We start from the raw sequence: 24,412 nt of genomic DNA, 5'->3' as shown, positions 1-24,412 counted from the left end.
TTGGTTTGTCTGTCTGTATGATGGTTAGACAGTGCAGCTGCTTTGAGTATTAATCACTACAAATGGACGTGCTAAATTACTGCTTACATGCATCAAGAGATTTCAGTAATCATTTTAGTCATTTCATATATTTCTTGGTTAAGGGGATGGTATAGTTTGGATTGAGATGGGGAGTAAGGTTTTAACTTTTTGCGAGATAATGAGAAAGCACTTATGTGAAAGTTTTAAGAGCATACAATTCTAAGAGGAATTACAAGTTTATCTGATGAAAATCAGTTTTGAAATAGCTGAAATAGCCAAAGCAACGCACAACAACGTGGTCCTAATCAAAGGTGGGTCCCACCTTTGATTAGGACCTCTTTGTACTTGAATATTTCAGCCATTTCAAAACTGATTTCATCAGATAAACTCTGAATTCCTCCTAGCATTATATGCTCTTTGATAATTCACAAAGTGGTTTTTAATTATCTTGCAAAAATGTAAAACCTAAATCCCCATTTCAACCCAAACTATACCATCCCTTTAATTTTATATATTTGCTGGTTAAGACTATACAAGCAATTCCTTTCTCGACATGTTTCATCATGATATCAAATTCGTATTTTGTCCAGCAGAGGAGTCAAGCCCTTTGTGCAGTTGGCAAATTCTCTATGCTGAGATAGACAATGTATTCAAAATACTCCAGATTTCTTTATTTTTATACATCTGTAATCTGTTAACTAATGGTTCATTAAGGCATTGTTTACTTAAAAACTTCCAGATTGTCAGTTATGTGGTAAATCAATTCTTTTCCACACTTTGCTGTCAGAGAATTGACCAATGAGATAGCAGATATGAATGGTACAAGTACATAAAAAGATCCTCCCCCCCCCCCCCAACTGAATCAACTTTAAACTGTATTTCATGTTGAAATTCTGCTCTAGTTCATATTTTGAAATCACAGAAATTTGTTCTTTTTGCTTGCATTGAGATATCTGTTGCGTTTCAACAAGGTCACTCATTATTTTCATACTGTATTTTTGTAGTTCTCTGTGCATGCATGATATTATCACCTCTTCTTCTTATATATGACCATAAATTATATTTCCTGACATCAAGCAAATTAAGAGTATGATGCATTAGACCACTGGGAATGTGAGAAGAATTGCCTCAGTACTCATTTATTTCTTTTTTCCACATTTTATGATTTTATTTTGACTTTCACACATTCATGAACATAATACACACCATAAACTTACACCCATTTTACCTTTCGCAAAACATCTGTCTAGCCATAAACTCAAATACTTTCATCAAGTATTTGCATGTGACATACAAGACGACACAAAAAAAAACCATACTGAAAATGCATTCTCATCAAGAGTGTCGGACTGAATAGGTCTGCTGCACACATATCAATAACACGCCTGACTTCAGTCTGCAATTTAATAATTCATGGAATTGTCAGTGTCCCCATTGGCTAAACTTTGCTCCATTTAAATAAGGATTCCATAAATAGCTTGTCAGTACACATATACGTACTGACTAGACCAGCTAGTGTACAGTCAGATGTGAGGAATATAGAAGGGATGACTTTTTTTTGTTGAAATTTTTGTTCATGAAAAAAAAAAAGCAATAGCGAAATTAGATTATCACCACAAAATATGATTTGTAAGGGAAACAACAAACACACCTGTATATGGAAGGATTCAGTTCTGTAGAAATAGATTATGTATGATCGCCATGATACAGATAGAATCCTTTCTTGACTTTGCAGATGAAATCATTTAGATTAGTAAATCGTACCACTAGGGTTGATGTGCTAAAATCAACCATTTGGATTTTTTGGCAGCTTTACCTATTGAGCACAAGATAATTAGTCTTTCCAAACTTTTAATTCGGAAACATTATGGCATGCGTATGGCCACAATACACAATCGCCTATACATACAATACTCTTTATTTGAGATTTTTTCCCTGTCCTGACAGACCCTTTCAGTTAGCTAGTGATTGCCAAACAAACCCTTTCCTTGCCAACCATCGATCAACTTTTCCAGACTGTACACAGAATCAATATATTTTGTATAAAAATAATGATTATATCACTGTTAATATGATACAAAAGAAAAAAACAAAAACAAATCTCAACACTCATAAATTATGGAATTACTCTTATGTATTTGACACATACACACAGTGTATTTAATTGAAAATGTAAATATTGAACTTTGTTTGGCCAAGAACAACCAGGGAAGTATGTAATCTATTTTAGAAATGTTTTCTTGTGTACAGACAGAATCAGTGCCAGACTTTGACATAATGACAATCTCTTCAATGAAATCACACATGAATCATAATTTCAAAAGATATAGACAATAATCTATAATGTCCTGTAATTTGAGCATAGTAGTTTTCACATACATTTTAGGAAACACTTGTTAGTTGTTATCATGGCAAATTCTAATCAATATGTTTATTCCATTGAGAAGTGCTTTCACAAAATCTCAGATTTACGAAATTGTTTCAGTGATGGCACTGCAGGAAGTAAAGATGCCGTTCTTTAATTAAGGTAGTTGTGTGAGAAATACAGTAGTGACGATGAGAACCATACATAATGATAGCATTAGAAAGAGGTAATATACAATGTCATTCATGTTAAATGTGATATACAGAATGCTCGATAACATGTTGTATAATATGAATAAGAATTATTTACAATCAAAACACAGTCAATGCAATTCACATGACAATCATGAGTCATGGCAATCAAAAAACGGGAATACTGATAATTTGGAGTGTCTTTGTTTTTCACTTTTAAATAATTGTTCATTGACTATGTACAACTGTTTGATTTGATTAAAGTCTGCCGTAAGCTAATTTTTCTTGCATTTTTGTGATAGAAAAAAAAAATGCCACACACATACACAAAGTTTAAATATCAAATCCTTTTTGAATATTCCGTCATATACCATTATGTGTGTGGGAGCAAATATCTATATTGTAAAGATTAATTTGACCTAAGATTTGGATATAAAGAAAGTGTTCTGTCAATGTTTCGCAAAACCTTTCAATAACTATTTGTGACAATGAACTATTACAGCTTCAGTAATGCACCAGAAAAACATACTTATAGACCTTCTGTGGCTGTTATCCAGGAAAGTGATGAATCTTGAGTGCACATAGTAAACATGGCATCTATGCAGATTACTATTCTGACATGTCAAGGACAGCAAAAATTTTTCATTTAATACCATTTGTGGGGAAACTAAGGAATTCTGAGTGGTAATTTCATACCAGTGAACTGAACTACATATTTCGGAGTGGAACCTTGCCGCCACAGTATGAAATAACGTCTTATGTGATGTGAGAGTAGAAAGAGGATATTCATTCCTCATGGGATATATTCCCTTCTAGCAGTCAGCTGCATTGAGAATGAAGAGGGGCCATTGTCATTCAACAAATATTTAGACAGTTGTGCCACACCCTTTTTAACTTTAGTCTCACAAGTTCTGTTCTCATCAGTCATCTATGAATTGTCATGAAGTTGGTCATAAGTTCCAAACAGCTTTAATGCTCTTCATCCCACATGTACTTATAATCAGGATTCTTTATAAATGCTCACAAAGTGCTTACATACAAAAGCCTTATACAGATTAGTGTATGTAGCTGGTATGTATGTGCCTGACAGCCTCAGTTTTCAATTAGGGAAGGTCTTCTTTATCTACCCAATCAGAAATTAATGGCTGCTATTCCTGGACAGTTTGCATGACTTTGAAGAGCTCATGTTTTTAGCCATTGTTATGGGACTATCATTGTTAATAATTCAAGCTTAATTTTCTCATAAGAGATGTGAAATAAATTAAATTGAATTGAATAATTGAATCACAAATGCCCTGTCAGATTCAGCCATTGCTTAAGTTTTCATAGAAGCAGTTGGTTTAGATTTTACTCGTTATTTTGAGAGAGAGAGAGATAGAAAGATAACCATGAAACAGACATTATTCTTGATCTGTTAGTCTATATCTTTATGACATGTTGATCAGTCTTATCATAGCTCAATTTGCTGATACTAGATAAGGGTTCATTTATTTTGCTTATGATATACTCATTTTTGTTTTTCTGACAGCATCAGTACAGTGCAACCCTCTACCAGAAAGAGAACTTGCTATCAGTGCCTCCTGCCAAGATTAAGCCTCTCTTTCCACCGTCCTCCATCCCCCTCGACTTTGAGCCCCACGGAGCGTGCCTGGAGACGGTCGGCTACCACTCCTATCTCTACGGCAACCAGGTATGTGAGAGAATTACCACATCCCTCAGTGCTGGTGTTGTGTTGCTGCCCAGTGAGTGCCCTTGTGAGGGGTACCTGGTGTGACGCACCACGACAAGTTTTCGAATATCCCTGACCGTAGCATTTTCTAGCTCAAAATGAGTCTCTCCCCCATGAGGCCCCCTGTGTGGACAAGTTCTAATCGTGGGGGCTCAATAGGGAGACTCCGGCCATTGAATACTGTGCCTCTACAACTGTTTATGTACACTTGTTAGTTGAAGTGAGGTATGAGAAGCAAATGGTGTGAATTCAAACATTTGAAAACAAATGGGTGTCATTGCTTTGAAAGATGGAAACAAGCAGCAAAGTTCATCACTTCCATCTCATTTTATAGGCTTTTCTCAAAGGCATTTACATCTTGTGTTTCTTTTGTGTTTTAGAAGGGATACATCTACAACATGTTGATGTTGACTTTGATTGAATAAAATGTCAACTGCTGGGTAGATGTCTGAGAAACATTGTGTAGCTGCATGTTAGTGAAAGAATGAAAAGAGGTCAATTTTATCATCACTTACATAGTAAGTGCTACATAATCACAGACGAGTAGAAACGATATATCAATATTGTTGAAATTTGGCCAACAGCAAAATGAAGGTAGACGAAAGTTATCCATATTTACACGAGAAATGACACTGTAGCACAAATATGGGAATGAATATGTTGTTACTGTCCTCGCAAGTATGTCCTGAAGAATCAAATTGATTGGTGCACTCATTGCCATGGTCTGAGCATCATTTTTGTTGATTTATACGAGTAGAACGGTGGACCGTCCGTCTCTTTCCACTCAATGCCGTCGTCCCACTGTCCGGTGTATGTTCCTTCGTGGTAGTACAGTCCATTAAGGTTTGATCTGTCGCACGCCTGGAACCACCATCCACCATGGTGGACTTCCGCACAGTTCACCCCATCACTTTCGTCGTTGTCTTTGTCGACTGTTGTGAATCTGCTGCCGCTGTGATACGTCAGGGCATCCGTGGCGTTTCCGCCTAAAAAGTCTTCGACTGTCAGCCTAAAGTCATTTCGCTTGTGGTCCACCTCGAAACCGCCATAATCGGCGATGTACTTTCGGTTGAACCAGTCGGTGATTTCCACGCGCAGCATGTAGCGGTACTGCTTGCTCAGGTGGTGCAGGAACTCGTTGCCGATCCAGAACTCGGCGCTGACGTTGCCGAAGCCGCGGGCGTAGTCCCGCCAGTCGCGATTAAAGTCTTCGGACCCATCCACACGCCGCTGGAAAACGGTCCAGGCGCTACCCTCCTGGTCCATCTCGCAGTAGATTGGGAACGGGTCGGTTTCTCCCCGCGGCTTGATCATGTAGACACCGCTCACTGCCTGGGGAACTCTCCTCCTTACTTCATGGCAGTCCAGTGGTGTTGGCCCAACTGTAAAGAGAATAATTGAAAAGAGTGTGAATGCATACCATTGTTAATTTTTCAGTTAAAGAGAAAAAAACAGTAATTCTGTGTTCTCACATTTACATTGATATCATGAAGACATATTCAGACAATAATCCATTTGTCTGTGTTAGTGCTGTAATGTGTACATCATATATTTTGCAAGTACAGGATATATATTTTTATTTTAACAAATCAGGTCTTCTGTAACAATGTGATAAAGGGTTGAATTCACAATGCTTATTAAGAACTTCAGAGACAGTGAGCATTGAGTATTTCCCTTTTTCCAATTCAATGATTAATTTTTTTTGGTTTCTTTTTCCCCAAATATAACATGAGAAAAGTATGGATGATCCTGCATCACATTGAGTGACTGTAAGATGAAAATTAAAGGTAATTTTTAATTTAAAAAAATGTAATTGCCATCCATAAAGGAGACCTATGTATCACATTTGTGTTGCAGGATGTAATATTTAGGTGTGTTTGCCATGTTCCAGTTATCATTTAAGTGACTCGCTAAACAGTAGTAAATGATGAATAGGATATTTTCTCCCCACACTTTCTCAATAAAGTCTGCGTTTCTGTCTCACAGTGAGAGATACGTTCCCACACCTCCCACTGAAATTATGACAAGTTTTCATTTCCCTTTAGTGGTGACTCAATGCTCATAAACTGTCAGCAGTGGCAGTCACAACATTTTTTTTTTTCGCACCAGACCAATATTACACATGTATCTATCTATCTACAGTATCTATCTGTCGATCGATCTATCTATCTATCTATCTATCTATCTTTCTCTCTCTGTTTTATCTATCTACCTATCTATGTATCTCTCTTTCTCTTTTCTGTTTTGAATTTCACAATTTTATTTGTGCTTGTCATTGGTTAATTAATGTGTTTGGGGAAAATCTGTCATTCTCCCCATATCTCAGTCCTCAATCAACCTGTTGCTAGGATTGTTTGCTTTACGCAGGTCGGTGAGGTCATCTCACCATCCCACAGTCCCACGATCTGTCCCTCAGTCCGTTGCTGTGGGGACAGGATGGGGATGGGAGTTTTGTTGTAAGGTGAAGATTCAGGGGGGCGTGGGAAGGCAGGTTATAATGGACCGCTTCCTTCCACCGTCATAGCACTGGAAAGTGAGCCAACACATTATATGTCTTTTTCATGCTGCTCTTTTTTTCTTTTTTTCTTTTTTGTGTTTCGAACCCCCTCAATCCCAAATTGGATATTCCAAGCCCAATGCTTTGACAGAAGAGAGGCAGTATAGCCATAGCATGCTGCTAGCTTTTGATTTGAGCAATAGTTGAAAACAGCTAGTGGATCACACTGACTGTGGCATTTTACAATGAGCATATGATTAAGGAGTCTTTTTGTCATTTGTAATAGCAAAACAATCATACTGCCTAGACTTGCTCTTCATTGTTATTATGATTTTTGTAACAGGAAATGTTAGCCTGTCCAGTCTATAGGCCTACATAAAAAAGTGAAGTATCAGTATACACATGTTTTTTGTTTTTTTTTTATTCAATATATTTTTTGTTAAAATTAATGAAGTGAGGAGCTTTTATGCATAGATGCTTTTACTTATATATTTGTACCCCACAGTAGCCAGGTATCTCAGCACCTACACAATTGCAAACTTCACTACCGACTGTACAAGCAAACAAACCAAAACTTTGATAACACTTTCTATGTACAATTGATATTTTTTTTCTGGAAAGAAATGATAGAAAAAGTGCCAAATGGAGTGGAAAATATGAAAAGTATAAGTAACTTATGTCAGCACAATTCTGAGTGAAGTAGGTCATAACCATGTTGGCTATATCCTGAGAAGCCTGGCTGATGTCTCGAAGGTTTTTATGATTGATTGGGAAAAGTGTAGAAACCTACAGGCTCAATTTGTTTTGATTTGATACTATTCACGCAGTACAAAGCAAGTCTGTATCACTGCAAGATAGAGTTTATATTTCTTTTAGACAGAAGTGACATTTTGTGGATAGGAAACTTTTCATCTCCTTTTGTGTCCTTGACTCATGATTGCAGTCTGTGCTTGGGAAACACTTGTTTGATGGAAAACAATCTGTGGTGAATACGACTTCAGCGTAATCCCCGAGTGCCTGTGGGGAGAGGGTATAGCCGGGCGAGACCCCGCAAAGCCAAAGCGTACCGCCGGGATCCGTTGTCACGCAATGAGTGAAGTGATTTCTGCATTCGCAGCCGCACATAACTCATCTCGTTACGGAGCGCGCCGGTGCAGATCTCGAGATCAATTCACCACACGCCTCGCGATATCTTTGACAAGTGCGCGGCGACATGTGTGTGTAGGTGTGTTTGTGTGTGTTTATGGGGAGGGGGTAGGGAGGACTAAAAACATGAATGTTTGTGTGTGGGTATGTTCACATGGAGAATGGGGTATTGTCACAATTTGTTTGACATTGATATAAATGTATGAAAATATATATATATATTTTTTTTTTGGGGGGGGATAATTCTTCTTTCAGAGCCCCATCAATACTTCTACAAACTAAGTGGAAAGTTTGTCTTAATGCCATCTCACTTCATGGTTCTACTAAACAATATGCTTTTTCAGTGACTTAATGGATATCGGAGAATATATAATGAGACGAGTAAATGGATACGGCAGTCTAATCTTCAATTTGCACATACACATGTACAATGAAGCAATTAGAATGATAATGCTGTGCTTTCTTCATGCTCGGAGGAAATTTCTCTAGTCCATTAAAACAGGTTCTCAAATCAAAGGGGGCAACAAAAATCTCTCGTAAGTCTTGCTTTTTGATAATTTGTTGGCAAGCGTTGATTTAGGAAGCATTTTAAATAAATTTACAGTGTCATTCAGCATATATGTTGTACCTTGCACATTCAGCCCATCAGCACTGTATTCTTTCACAGAATTATGGTAATACAGTACATTAATGACTTACATGAATTGGCGTGATGCCAGTAAAAGGGCAACAGGCCAAGTTAGGTATTGCACTTTTGGAAAAAACCAATCAAGAAAATTAGGTTCAGTCATCAAAACACTGATTGAGCATGCATGCTTCAATATAGCTGTGGTCATAATGCTTATTATGTTGCTGAAGATGTGACAAAGATCACTTTTATCATGCACTTGCTTCATCATTTTCTATCCCAATTTATTGATATGATATGAGGGGAATGGGAAAACCCTGGACCATCCATCCCGTTTACCAAGCACATGTATTTCTCTGAATTGAAAAATTGTGTGGATTTAGATATTCAATGCAGAAACCAAATTTAGGATAAATCATATAGGGCCTATCACTGTCTTATAATGTGTCAACTTGTATAGCTCCTCTTGTTTAAAGAACAAAACAAAACAAATCAAAAACAATTACAGTGTTCTCTTTGACCCATGTTTCCTACAATGATACTTAGCAGATGATCCCAAGTCACACTAGAACATTCATGATGTATGTTAACAACCGCTAGCAGTTGAACATATGTGTTGGGTCATCAAATGCAGTAATAATGATGTGGTACTAACCAGGGACAGCAGAATTTGCCTCTCACAGCTTGGCTACCTTCCGCAAGTGCATATTAGCTGCGAATCGGCCGAATTGTTTGTGGCAGCTATCAGCCAGCGCCCGGTCGCAATCAACAGGCGTGTTTAATCGCTAGCTTTGCTCCTCGTGTGAACTTACTATACCAGCCAGTCTACGTATATTCAGCTACAATTCATGTAATGGGATGTCTCGCTAATCCAGTCTAACAGTGCTACACCACCGAGACAATGATTTCTTTCCTTTTTCAAAGAGAAAATACTGCACGCTGCCTGGCTTGTTACTGCCATAGGGCCCAAATCACAGCTGACGCTGTTTTCCCAACGAAAATAACAAGCGATCACTCATGGTCAGAACACATTCTGTAGGCATGGCTTTGATCACATCCTATCACATTGGTCAATTATTCACTGGCAGGTTAAACCCTGTTCCTCCAGTTGTTATTTCCTTCCCTATCTTTGTCTCTGTATCTCCTTCATGATGGATGCCAGAGGCAAAGGGTTTTTTTCTCTCTCTCTCTCATGGGATTCTGTTTGGTGCAGAGCCCTGAATTATTATCCTTATGCGAAACTGAGCAATGAAAGTTAAGTTTGGATTTTATTGTCAATGTCAATCTTTTGTTCTTTTTATGCTGATTGAAGACCACTTAACTACCCGTTAACTGGTAGTAAATCACTTTCATTTCAATGGTAAAGATACTTATATTTAATTTCTGCATTTATTGTGCAGTATTCATCTTGAAAGCATCACGCATGTCACTGATGTACTGATGTAACATTATTTGACATCAGATCAGGTGCCCATTGAATCCAAGTGCCACTTCCAGACAAAGCTGAAATTTGTCAGGTCGTCACTGGAAAGAGTCACCAATTGACTAGAAGATGAATTTTGTGAAAGTTTGGTTTTGCTAGAGACGGTTGCTAAGCAACAGGAAGATATTGCAGAGATGAATTGATGAGAGTGCCACAGAGGCCAGTGAGAGAGCTCTGGATATCATCAATACTCACTGATTTTATGTACTGCATTGAGGGTGGCATAGTTGCCCCTGATCTGGTCCTGACTGATCATCTGCTGCTCTCGGAGCTCTGCCAGGTCATGCTCCATCTTGTGCACCCGGTCCACCAGGGCCAGGATGAGGCTATTGGTGTCCACGTGGTACACCGTGTTCGATATGTCGGGGGGCTCGCGCTCCGCCGGCCGCGCCTTGCACACCCCTACCAGGACCAGTAAGCAGGCCATGGAAAGAAGAGGGACAGGGGCCATTCTGTGTGATGAGTGTCGGGGGCACACCTGTAAATTTGAGGGAAAGATGGAAAGTGTTCAGTGTGGCACCAATATTAGGAACATTCTTCATACATCGCTGCATGAACCGATACATCTCGGCAATCAAGTGGAGAGAGATGATTGTTGAAATCTGAGTCACTGGCAAACCTGAAATCAAGGAGTGTGGTAGAATTCAAGTCAGCAAAGCAAAGATCACTGTGCACATTCAACACACACGTATGCACACATACAAAATAAAGACAAAAAAATATATATGTGTTTATACTTCTAAAGCCTTCTTTCAACTATTGCCCTACAGTTGAAAAAAAAAAGAAACCTCAGAAAACTGAAGAGATAAATGTCAAATATTCACAAAAAATAGGGATTAGTTTCTCATATTTCTAGGAGATTTGCAATCTTTCAGAAGAGCTCATCAAAGCCACTCAGGTTTGTCATACCGACTTTGAAATATTTAAGTGTGCCATGTCACGGAACATATCATACTGACAAGCAAAATCTGTATCAACACTGAAAACAAAACAAAATCAGATTTTATGTCTCATACCCGTTACATGTGTTATTCTCAGTTATTCTCATTTTATAGTCTAACATTCAAACACACCCTAAAATGGAGGTACTTTGACTTGAGTGAGGCATTCACAAATAGCTACACTGTTGAAAATCATCATTGCCAACAAATCATAGGGATTTTACTAATATATATATTTTTTTCAAATATAATTTCGTAGCTCTGCAGTAATATTTCAGTCAATTGTTGAACAAATGAATGAAATTCAATTTATTTGATCTGATCTTAACAGTTAATAGTTATGTCATCCTTTCTTCATGCTGAGCAGTGACATGAGCAAATATTCCTCTTAAAGGTCCAGTTTACCTTTGGGAGCAGTGATGCATATGTGTAGGTCTGTTGTATCATAAAACATCCTACCATATGAAATATTTGCAATAAAACCTAAAATATAAGGAGATATCAGGGTTTTTCTCAGTAAACCGTAACTGTATACGGTTTAGTCTGGAAACATTTTTATTATAACTATTTTTCACATTTTGTGTATTTAACAACACTTAACATCGATTATACGGATTCAAATTTTGACAGTGGTTGTTTCTATCCCTAACTCACATTTTAGAACTATTTTAAAGCACTAATGCTTTCATCTGCAAATGGTAAATTATGCCTTTAAGAGGATGTGACAATCAAAATATGCAACATGTTAAGGAATTCCGTTCAGGAGAAACAAGACCAGTATTAAAGAAAATTCTATAAAAAAAAAAAAAACAATCTAGAAATGACTGACTTTCTTTGATAACTTGTTCTCTTTTGTGTCTAATTTGAATTCAGTTTTCCCAGAGTTAAAATCACTTGTTCAAATTCATGAAATTCTCCCGTCTAAATGTTTTCATTGCAACTGATTGACAAATTGCCCTACATCGACGTAAATAAACACTGAATTGATCAGTGTTTTAGTAGTAGCCATGATAAAAAATCATGGGCATACATACTTGAGTAGGATTCGAACCTATGACCTCCTGATCACCGGACAGGCGTCATCTCCACTAGACCACCGAGCTTTTGCCCGACAGAAAGTGTTGGTTCTAATCCTTATATAGCATGCAGCGAGTACTGCTTTATTATTCAAATTCATTCTAATTATTTACGTCGATGTAGGGCAATTTGTCAATCAGTTGCAAAATCACTTGTGTTTACTAGTAACTGCTTTTGTTCAGAAATAGTCTTGTCTCCAGGTTAATTTGTTGCTGGTTCCCTAACTTGCTGCAATGGCAGAAAGCATAAGGGCAGTTCGGAATTGAAAATTAACCTCTAAATATGTTGGTGGTCCCTGACCATGAAGTTATATGCATATCATATCCTCATTTGCTCTTTACACCCCCCCCCCCCAAAAAAAAAGAAAAAAAAAACATCAAAAAAACACAACAATACACAACCAAACAAACAAACTAACAACTAAAGCAATTGAACAAAATGAACAAAAGCAAAATATGTTTTTGTTTAGTATGAATACAAAAATAAACTTTATCATGGATGAAATGAAAACAAAAAATACATCTTTCAAATAGTCATAACAAAAATCACATAATAAAATGCTAGATTGGCAATATTTTCTGCATTTTGTATGTAGTGGAACGCAACATACTATGTGGCAACATCACCAAGTAATGCACATTCTCAGATTCTTGCTTTTATGCTGTCTACATTGTGTACAAAATCCATTATCTTAAGAGCTAGTTCTAAGCATCTTTTGTCTCTTCTTTTTCTGTGATTGTTTTCACAGATAGTTGAACTTGTCATCAGACCATAGTCTTCTTCTGTCTGTCAATAAAATCCTTCAGATTATTCCTCTACTTTGACTAAATGTGTGATTGAGATACCCATATACCTGCTTTTGCTTTGGAAACCATAGTTAATTGATTAGTTTCAAAAGGGGAACTCCATACACAAGGGCAATGAGAGCGTTGAGGAAAATTGAGAGCAACATAGGTATGAACATGGTTGGATATGTTACCTTGAATGAGAAATATGATGTAATTGTATCCAACACATAGGAGAATATGTCTGGAAGAATTAATTAAAAAAAAATATTTTTTCGTTAAAGTTGCTCACTACATTAAAATTTTGTTCTGAATATACTACTTTTGTGTCTTCCATGGAAATAATGAACTCACCAAAGCCTAAATCAGTGACATCATTAGGAAATTTGTTTCTTAACCCGTTGAGGAGAAGCTGATTCTGCTATAAACATGCATTTCCCATAGACACCTGCCTGGGTATACTTGGGACTAGTCTTTAACTGGTTCAAAAGAAACTTTATAAATAATCATTTTCTCTATGGTAAAAATCAGCTTCTGAAAGAAAGCTCCCATGACGTAACACAATATGATGCAACTTTGCAAATGCCCCTCTTTACATTTCAAATATTCATCCGTATTGCTCTTTAAATAATAAATTGTGTATTCTTAATTACCATGTTCTTGGACAGAAAAAAAGGCTAATTTTTGGCTTGAAGCCCCATTACAGTGCTTGTAACACAACATTATGGTAAGAGAAATTAGCTACACTACTTTGGCACATAAACTTTCAAACATTATTACATGTGAAGCGGTAAATCATAAGAAAAGGTTGAGGATTGTTGGAAGTCCTATAGGCCTATATTCATGAAGAAATACCATTATGGAATTATATATAATGAATATTGAAGTAAAAACACAAAATTCCAAGTATCAATTTTGCTGTAGAAGCATTGCTCTAAAAGGCATTTTATTAGTTTGATTGTCAAATATTGAGTCCACACGACTTTCAAGTTGGTCCAGCCTATTGAAGCACACAGTGTTGTGTGATTTTTTTTTTTCTCATGAGTAGATGAATAGTTTTATGTCTTACATCCATTTTTGACAGGACATTGCCCCCAAAGCTGGCTTGGGTTTTTGGCATTTCCCATAGACACCTGCCCAAGTATACTTGGGACTAGTCTTCAACAGGTTAAAAAGAAACAGTATGGTGCATGCTTAATCAAACATTCGCATACAGAGTTAACATATCCCCCTCCCTCAAGATGATTCGGAGAGGTTTAGTAGGGGAAAAAAAGAAGATTTGGGGGGGGGGGGGAGAAGAGTCAAAGCAATCTGTCATTTCCATCTGCCAAGCATGCTGGCACTTCAATTAGGAGCCAGGCCAGGTATTGATAAATCTGGCTTCATAGCTTGTTATATCCCAATTATGATATTTAGTAAAGACAGAAGGGGAGAGATCAAGAACTATTCTGCTCTTTACATTTCATCAGAAACATTGATAATTCCCTGATATTATAATGATGTTTAACAAAAAATGCTCCATTTGCAACCCTCATAGATCAGATGTATTCGTTTGTGCGACAGTTACTGACACTGTACAGAATAAATATGTTCCCACATGAACTGCTTGCTTTTCATCGACTATATTTCATAGCAAGTCCAGTGTATAAATCTTGCGGTGAATTGTATCCTAGTTTGTCCTCCTGTTTGTAGTAGAAGGAAATCTTGTGGTTTTTGAGGAACATTTGTGGTCTTTTGCCAATCCACAAACCATGAAATGCTGCAGGGGGGAAAAGTGTAAAGGTGTAAAAAAAAAAAAAAAAAATGAATAAGGACGTTCAGTCTTCTGAACAAACTTTGGCAAACTTTAATTTTATGCCAAGGTCATGAACGCATTTCAAAGAATGTTTGGCAATTGCAGCCAACAGGGCTAATTCAAAGTTTCCTGTGAAGAGACGTTGGCATGTGTCAGAAATAAAGAATGCAGCACAAGGTTATCCAATCCTCGTAATAGTCCATATATTTTCAGTTCATAGCACTTATCAATGCGCACTCCCAGCACAGGTGATGGGGCTCTTGTATCTGTAACTTTGATGGGAAGAAATTGAATACTTCCTCAAAGAAATTAAGATAGAAATTAGAATGAGTACAGAAAGGCTGACAGACAGAGAACGTGGTTTCAAATTAGAATTAAAGGTCATTCATCATTTCGTAATCTTTTCCCTTAGTCAAATTCTAGATGACAGTTTTTCAGGCAGTCTCCAATTTTTATGTTTTGTAGACATTTCAAAATGTGAAAACGTCCACTTCATGTGAGTAAGTAGAGAAAAGTAGAGAATAAAATGGACTGACTAAAAACATGCCAGGAAAAAGTTTGAATTTTCAGACCTTACTTTTCTTTTTTAAGTTTACAGCTTTTGAAACTTGACTTGATAGTTATGGTCAACTTTAACCCATCGAGGACGAGTCCCGAGTATGCTCGGTCAGGTGTCTATGAGAAATGCGTGTTGTAGCAAAATCAAACTGTCCTCAACGGGTTAAAGGGACTGTACAGTACTGGTTGAGGTGGGATTCATGTTTTGAACATTCCTAAGTGAGATAATGAAAAGCCCCTTATGAAATATGAAAGAGCATGTAATTTTAAGAAGAATTCAATGTTTATTTGATGAAAATTTGTTTTCAAATGGCTGAGATATCCAAAAAAGTGCTAATAATAAAAGGCGACATGCCACAACTTTATCTCAGCCATTTCAAAACCGATTTTCATCGAATAAACTTTTGATACCCCTTAGAACTGCATGCTCTTTGACATCTCATAGAGTGGTTTCTGAATATCTCGCAAAGCGTTAAAAGCTAAATCCTCACCTCGACCAGAACTGTACACACCCTTTAAGACACATGACTTTCCTTCTTTTGTCGTATTGTCACATTATGATCCTCCTAAATTGCCATGGAAACTTGAGTGGAAGAATAGATGACTGGTCGAAAATGCTTTAGACAGCAAAGAGATGGAAGTGAATGAATTTTAATGGTCAATCAGACCTCTTGAACTCATCTATGTGAGATATCCAGTTTATGTATTTATATGGCATGCAAAAAGTTGGATGAAGAAATCAAATGTGTAGTATCTGGTTGTAAAGGAAGGTAATATTATTGGAGATCAGAATGATAGGTATTTTGTGTCTAAATTAATGAAACAGATAGAATAGATAGGAAATGGCATGAGGTAATTGAATTATTTCCATTTGTACCTTCTCATTGCTGTTTTGCAAATGGTTAATGGCATGTTAAATAGTACAAACTGATCACTGCAACATGTTAATAACACTCCCCTTCTTCCACTGACTTTACGGATGATGACGATGATGATATGAGAATGAAACTGTGATGATAAAGATAATGATTATAAAGTTTGTGGATGAAGGTGCCAATACAACATGTAGAAGACATCTTGATTGAGGTGCCATGGTATAAAAGAATATCTTCTGTGATGGTCGAGGCCCTTGGGGATGTTGACAATGCTATCACATCATGACTATTGACAAAATGAAAACCTCCAGGAACATTGCAACTGATTGACAAATTTACATTTAATTTAGATACATTTAATTAGATAAACAGTGATTTTGTGTCTGAAGGCAATCAGTGATAAATAACTCTATATAACATAATGAAAAAAAAAACCAAAATCCAATCAACTGCTGAATGTATTTTGTCTTAATACTGATTACCAAAGTTTAGAGGAGTTTCACTGTCTTTTGAATAAACCAGTTGAATGCATTAAAAACTCCTGTCATTAGAAAAAAAAAAAAAGATAAAAGAAGGAGTATTTCAAGCTTATGAGTCTGGAGTAAGCTGCATGATATTGTGGAGCAAGAGAAGACAAGTCAGTAGACAACTTTTGGAGAATCAGGCAGACGTTTTGAGTTTGGGTGTCCCTTGCTACTACTACACCCTTCCCCTAGTACTCCTGCATGGACTGTAAGGAGCAGGGAAGGCAGAGGAGGCGGGGCGGGCAAGGCAGAGATTGCAGTCCGCTCCCCTTACCACCCACCATGCAACGGTGCCATGCTCCATACTCTATGGCTGGCAGCAGCAGGCACCTGATCTCGCACCTCTTACACGCCACGGTGTGAGCGAGGGAGAGAAAAGGTGAGGTGCGTGGAGAGGAAAGGAAATTGGTATTAATCGATTACCCAAAACTCTTGTTCCCTTCATTAGCATGGGCAGTCCACACTTCCCCACGTGAGGATCTAGCCTAGTTCAGTTTAGGACTACTGTTTACTGGAAACTGTTTTATCACAGAATGTTTGTGCATATAAAGCTTCTTTTTGGGGGGATTGCTGATGAAATGCAACTAGTTTCATTTCATGCTGCTAGCACTAAATGAAGGAAATTAATTATAGTGGTATGCATTAGATTTCAAATAATTCACTACCATATATACTTGAAGATTGATTTTACAACACTGATATGACATATTGAATAAAGGGGTGTAACAGAACATGCGAGTGTGATCAAGCGATTGTGACAAGATATAGAGTGATATTTATCACAACCTCCCCTTTGGGCATGATACGTTGATCGAAAATATTGTCAAGAAAATAAGTGTTTTAATGTCAAACAGAGTATGACATAAAAAAAAAAATGCACAAAAAGTATCTTGTACCTGAACATTATGGAAAGAAATTGGTTAAAAGAAACCTTTCATTATAGTGGATAACAATATTTTGTTACAGGCACTGAAAAGATAAGAAGCGAGAGTTGTGACATAGAAAGGGGGGGGGGGGGTTGAAAGGACCTCTGGGAAATACATTTTTTTACAAGTGAGGGTTTTATGTATACTTTTAGTATGCTATTACTTCTTTTCAATCAGCAGACGTGAAGGATGATCATAAGAATCGAAGAATTGAAGGAATAAAAAGAAAGATGTCATTTTTCTAGTAGTCTTCTCACTGGGCCCGTGGGCAGGTAATTCACTTGAAAGTTAAAGTATTTTCTTCTGATATAGATAGATGGCGTGTCAAATTCAGAAAGAGGAAGTACAGTATAGATTTGTGAAAATGGTTTAGAGTAGGCTGTATTTTAACTACAAATCTATATTCATGCTAGCTTCTTGAAAAATAGATGAATAAATAAATGAATAAACAAATATTTACAGAGTCCTAAGCAACCTGAAGATCTGACATTTTTGCAGATATGAAGATATCCTTTCGCTATGAAAAAGAAAGAATTGTGAATATGATTCTACACTCATACTTTCATACCATGGCATTACAGAATAGAGGAGTTCTGTATGTGAATGGTTTTGAAAATATTAATTTTGTCTGAACAGAGTTCTATTATACATCACGCACATGCTTTATGTTTCGATAGATTACATTTTGACGCAAGTATTCACCAGCGATTTGCAACTTTCCTGCTTGTAATGAATCCTGCTTCTAACTGCAAGGTTTTTAGCTGATCCTGTGAAATGACAAGGCTCTATTTCTATTTTTCTTTTTCAATCCACACAAGAAAATTACTGAGAAAAAGCACAACTGGTCTATAGCTTCAATGGTGAACAGATGAAGGGTGAAGGAAATGATCAAACACCATCACCCACTGCATGTTTGAAATATCCTTTGATAATTCCTGAAGCTTGTCGATAAGGAATGAAACACGGAATGCTATCAATGAAGCAAAAAAGACTTGCCTTCAACATCCAAGGAAAGAAGTGCAATCCAGCAAGTTTACTATAATCCCAGTAAGTAACTAGAAATGGGCAAAGCCACTTCACAGGTGAAATTGGTCCAGTGATAATATTCCTCTCATGTGGCAAGTTCCAATCACATTAGTCTTACTCCTTGGCAAGTAATATTCCATGCAGGACAGCAGTCACTGAGTATTATCCATAGCTTTCGAATGGGAAGTCAGTTCTTTGCCCCCAAAATCCAATGAGGTATTCCCGAGCCTGCCACAGCTTTTAGGGCACGTCTACACAGCCAGTAAGCAGAGAGTAGTGAGCATGGCAAGGGTAGTAAAAACAAAACGTGGGGAAAGAAACAGGCATGGGTGACTTTCAACAAGAGAGCCCCTCCTCCTCGCAAACCCACCATTCATAGATCCCATGCCTTCCAGCTAAGCCCCGCCTCGTGAGTGTGCTAGCTTTGGCCAGCCTCCTCATGAAACAAGCTATCACTGCTGATTGGACAATACTTTGCTCATGAATATTTATGACTATGAACCTCCTGTCTCTTTTATCTATTGGTTGAGGGATTCTCCAGCCAATAGCAGTCTTTGAATTGTGATATGTATGTGTGAGAGTGTGTGTAAGTGTTTGTGTGGGCTAGTGTGTGTGTCCCTCTGCATGTGTATGCACATGTGTTTGTGTGCCCAAATGGTCAGTAAAGGACAGCAGTGAGTAACAGTTCAACTTCCTGTTGCATATTCATGAAGTCAGATTGACTGAGGCTCCTGACTGGCTGAAAGTCTTTAGTAGTAAATTGGGATCTGACAATTCACAAATCTGTGCTTGTTTATCTTCAGAAGGGCATTTGATCATATTCATTCATGCAATGGGTGCAGTATAAATCTATGCTGTTGCTTTTGATCTAGAACCAAGCTCCTGCATCAAAATGTGTATGAATGGAAAGACACAAGTTGATAACATTTTGATTTAGACTGTACATAGATAAACTAAAAGTTCTTACTATTTGACATTGCATTAATGTAGTAGAGTGAGTTGATTGATAGTTTTTTTTTTTATTGTTTCAATCCCTTTAAAGGTGCAATGATGGCACAGATGTGTTCAATTTCTGTAAACGAAATTCATTATTTCTGTTTATTCGTGTGTGCATGTCATATTCACTTATCTAAGAAGAAACTGACATATTCATGACATTGCTCTCTAGAGATAAACCTTGCACAATATTTCAGAATACATTTTCAAAGGGAAGGGAGGCTGAAAGCCTCGGGAAATTAGTAGAAAAAAATGTTACTTTGGGTGTGCTTAGCTCTTGAAAGACATATGAGGAGTTCTTAAACCATGCTATGAAAAGGACATTCAAAAAGACACATTCATATTGCTATTCCAGATATCAAATTTTGCATAAAATGATCTGTTTCTTTGGTATGACTGCTTTCATTTAGAATGTTGTTTTCATTACAACTTAAGTGCCACTCCTGAAAATAGATAGAAAGTGACTCAGTATGTTATGTTCTGTTACCTTGACAACTTGTGATTATATTCACTGAAATACTTCAAGCATTTGTAGTCAGTAGGTTGTTCAATGCTACATCAAAACTAAGCTGCCTGTCTTCAAAAGTATAATTATTTAGACAATGACACATTTTTTGATGTAAACAGCTTGGGGAAGCATTAGATGAGGAGGTTTTGCCTCTGTTTTATATCACATACTCTGTTCATTTTAATATCATTTATTTTTTGGGGTGTTCTGTGTTCTTTCTAATCTAATATCCTGAGAAGATATTGCTTCAATTACCTGTTGTTAATGTGAGGTGTTAACAAATACAATTTTTTTCCCATGCCTGCATTGTGTTTTAGTCATAATTTTGCTCACTTTGGTGAACCTACAAATACCCCCCCCCCCCAAAAAAAAAAAGAGAAAATAAAAGATAAAAAATACTCCTTGTTTACTTTCAATGGGTCAGTCCTTGGATCACTGGATTCTGGGAAAATTCAATTTAATCTTTACTAGCGGAACTCTCGTTCATTAATTTGATGCAAAGATCTTGGAAGAGACAAATCAAATGTCATGAGTGAAAAGATTATGCTAAATTGAATTACCCATGCCATAATGATAATCAATGTCATATCTACATCCTGAGTTCAATGAAATGAACCTGCCACTGAACTTTGAATGGCACACATGACAGAAAAACTCTCCTATTGGTGTTAGCCAGCATGATAGATATGATAGCCATTCACAAAACTGTTTAACATTAGAGTTTGATGCAAATAAATGTTCTCTTTTTTTTTTCTCTCAACAGGATTGCTGTGGTTAAGCATTTGAAGATAAAACAAATCAAAGCAAGGCAATAACTGTGCAGTTTCCAGCATTACAAGCAATATTCTTGGGCAATCATTTTGTGTATTTACAGCTGACGATATATCACACAAGGAAGTTATAAAATTAGTAATGGTCAATAAAGTGACCCTTCAGTGATATGTGCCCTATTTCATCCACATTAATCCAAAGTTCTTCATGAGTGATAAATCCTGTCGCTAGTATTCTGCAGCCCGTCAAAAGATTGGGTAATCATATGGTCTCCATTTCAGTGGGCAAACTCTCTTATCATCTTTGCCTCACAAGAAACTATGGTGACATCACTGTCCATTCAAGGTTTCAACAGAACGTGGGAAAGTTATAGAAGGCATGGGAAAGTTAGCCATTTTTGTACCCAACTTGAATTTATGACAAAATGTCTGTCAAGTTTATGGCTTTGCTATTCCTGAATGGACACATGAAGCAAAAATTTACCTCACTGCTGAGAAAACAGTGGAGAGAAATACTCTCACAGTTTTCAATTCAATGTGATTAGAAGATGCTACAAGGACTGAGTGGAAATAGGAGAATGAGTGGCAAAATTACAGCGATGTGATGTTTCAAGCTGTTTGAATGTCAGGTATGGAGGTTGTTTGACCGCGAGTTCATTGTGCAAGTGCTCGAGTCTTTTGCCGACATCATTGTGGGAATTTGTGAGGGACGGTCTGGCCGTTGGCTTCACCAGTGTGAAAGGTGTGCCATCTTGAATGAATTCACAAGTTTAATGGTTACGGTGAAGGTTTGCCCGCGCTGCCCCCCTTCAAGCGACACAGTCTCTCCCCATTAATCATACACCCCTCCTGGCGATGATCTCGGCGCAAGGTCAGACGTAGGAAGCCTGGCTTCCTATGATGTCACTCCAATTGTCATCCAGATTTCTCTCCCCGGCAGATATTTCTGCTGCTGCTCCAACTTCCCTCGCTCTCGCTTGGAGGAAGTGGCGGGGATTTTTTAACGCAATTCAGAATGGCTGCGGAGAGATGGCATTAGTTTTCTCACCGTAGAGATTGCTCATGTTTGACTTTAATTTGTTGCCTCACTCAAAATTCATGAGCTACATCCACGTCTATTTGTAGACAAAGTGAAATACTGAGTATTCCACAACATTTTTGAAGCATTCTCTCACAAACAAGAAATCGGTCATGTAATATTTTGAAGTCTGTTCAAGTTGGATCGTGGAATATCCTATGTTTCTTTTGCCTTACCTTTCATGTATACACCAAGGATGCTACTGCATGTGCATTGTGACCATACTGTAAAACACGATATTTTCTCGGCATGAAATTTTTGCGAATTAGAGCCAACAGCCTTTTTCGAGGCATGAAATTTTCGCGAGTTGCCTCTAGCATTGAATGCGTACATGTATAGTGTAGACAAGAACTATTAGAGCCAACAGCCTTTTTCGAGGCATGAAATTTTCGCGAGTTGCCTCTAGCATTGAATGCGTACATGTATAGTGTAGACAAGAACTCTCATACGTGCATTATAATTTTGCGAATCTCGGCTCTCACGAAATTTGTGAAATTAAAATGCACGCAAACATTTTTCATTTATCAGTATTTTGATAATATGACAAGACCATTGGTGTATAATAAGCTGGCAATAAACCAAAGTCTGTTCTGATCAGCATTTCTTACTAGTTGCTTTTTAAACCAGCGCTGTATTTCGTGATTGCTAATCAATGGTTGATGAGATTTCCCGTGTCTCTATGTAAATGTTTTACAAGTATCCATATCCTTTTATCAGTCCATTAAAGGTGCATCAGGAACATTGCAACACAAATTAGAAAAATGAAGTAGTCATCTTTGAAGGTGCGCATCTTTTCCTTGTAAAAGCATTTGGCAATCGTGTTGCAATAGAATGGTTGGAACTACCCAACCTGCCCCCGCCCTTTTTGATGCAGGCTCTCAATTCTATAGGCAGGGTATACGAGAAACAATGTGCCAAGTGATCAAGGCTTTGTAAGTGACATCATTCCTCCTCAATCTCTGTACTAGTCAGCATGGCCATCTCCGAGTGATTTGTCAGGATATACAGTGTATGTTGAATAACATTTGTCTGTAATCTCTCTCACTCTCTCTTTCTTTATCTATCGTGCATTGTCTGTCGCCTTTCTTCTTTTTAAGCGACGTACCCTTGCCGTTGTCTCGCTTCCGGTTTTTTGTCTCCAGCTTTCGCTTCCTGCCGTGCGCTTGTTGCGCACCACAGATCATATAGTTGCCGTGAATCATATTGTGATCGCAACAGGTGTCATAGAACTGAATTGTGACTCACGCTGTGATTTAGTAAGTCATTCAGCTAAGTCTGAAAAGATAGTAAATGGAAATTTTGTTGTTGTCGTTTTGTTGTGAATCCAGTGTGAATTGGATAGACAGTGCATGTGTGCCATCAGTGTCACTGTGTGAAGTTGTATTGTCTAATGTAGTTATATTCACGTTGACCAAAGAAGGCAACATTGAATTGCATACGTAGATAACACAAATCAATTATGTTTTATCTGGCACTCATAGGAAGATGAATTTTTAGAAGACCACTGATTAACAATTAATTTTTTTTCTCACTACAACTGCAACAACTTTCACACCTTTTATAGCAACTGCTAATACTTCTAACCCTTCTGTTATGTCAGTTGATATAAGTTCTGATTTATTCAGGTAGCATTCAATTAAAACACAACTTTTAATCACTGAATTAAAGGATAAATCCAGATGCAGTGATTTAATTTTGTGTCTTAATTGCTTCTGTTATACTTTAACCAGCTCTGTCTACTGTTGCAACTCCTACTGTAGCCACTGCTACAACTTCTATATGGTGGTACTACTAAACCTCTGGCTATTTCTACTTTTGCTCCAATGGCTGTCTACAACTTAACCTCTACTGCCACTACTGAAACTATTACTGTCTTCCCTACTATTCCTGCTGCTGTTGCTGCTGTTGCTGCTGTTGCTGCTGCTATTACTCCTTGTACTAGTACTTCAGTATTCTGTTATGACAAACAACTACAACTATTGATGGCATATGTACATCATTGTCACTGCCCTTTCATCAACTTCGGCCACTGCTCCTCTATGAAATATGAAAGAGCATGTAATTCTATAAGGAATTCAACGTTAATTTGATGAAAATTGGTTTTGAAATGGCTGAGACATCCAAAAAAGAGCAATTCTAATAAAGTGTGGGACCCACACTTTATTACGATCGCTTTGTTTTACTTTGTTTTTGGTTGTTTCAGTCATTCCAAATCCGATTTTCAGTCATTCCAAATAAACTTTGAATTCCTCTTAAAATAGTATGCTCTGTACTATATCGTAAGTGTTTTCTAGGTATCTCGCAAAAAGTTAAAAGCCTAATTCTCTACCAATACTGTACCATCCCCTTAACTACCACTACTACTACTACTACTACTACTACTACTACTACTACTACTACTACTACTACTACTATTACTATTACTGCTATTTCCTATACCATGGACCTGTTCCCTATGGGAACCTGGTTACCTGTGTGTTGTGTCTTTCTAGG

General features: G+C 37.4%; 2 protein-coding genes across 2 annotated transcripts in view; one reads left to right on the top strand and one right to left on the bottom strand.

The window, feature by feature from the left end:
• The window catches only part of LOC140241185 (cation channel sperm-associated auxiliary subunit beta-like), a 282,231-nt gene that overhangs the window by 88,321 nt on the left and 169,498 nt on the right, over nucleotides 1–24,412 (top strand). The window contains exon 12 of the mRNA XM_072320944.1: nucleotides 4,106–4,267. Coding sequence (XP_072177045.1) covers nucleotides 4,106–4,267 — 162 coding nt within the window. The remainder of the gene's footprint in view (nucleotides 1–4,105; nucleotides 4,268–24,412) is intronic.
• LOC140240858 (microfibril-associated glycoprotein 4-like) lies at nucleotides 4,845–10,511 on the bottom strand. The gene is made up of 2 exons (XM_072320632.1): nucleotides 10,256–10,511; nucleotides 4,845–5,688 (listed from the first exon to the last, which is right to left on the bottom strand). The coding sequence occupies exons 1-2, from the start codon at nucleotides 10,509–10,511 to the stop codon at nucleotides 5,018–5,020; spliced, it is 927 nt and encodes a 308-aa protein (XP_072176733.1). The 3' UTR covers nucleotides 4,845–5,017.

This window comes from Diadema setosum, chromosome 17 (genome assembly GCF_964275005.1).
Source record: "Diadema setosum chromosome 17, eeDiaSeto1, whole genome shotgun sequence".
NCBI classification, from domain to species: domain Eukaryota; kingdom Metazoa; phylum Echinodermata; class Echinoidea; order Diadematoida; family Diadematidae; genus Diadema; species Diadema setosum.
The sequence above is the reverse complement of the archived record's forward strand: the minus strand, read 5'-3'. Positions and strand labels throughout refer to the sequence as shown.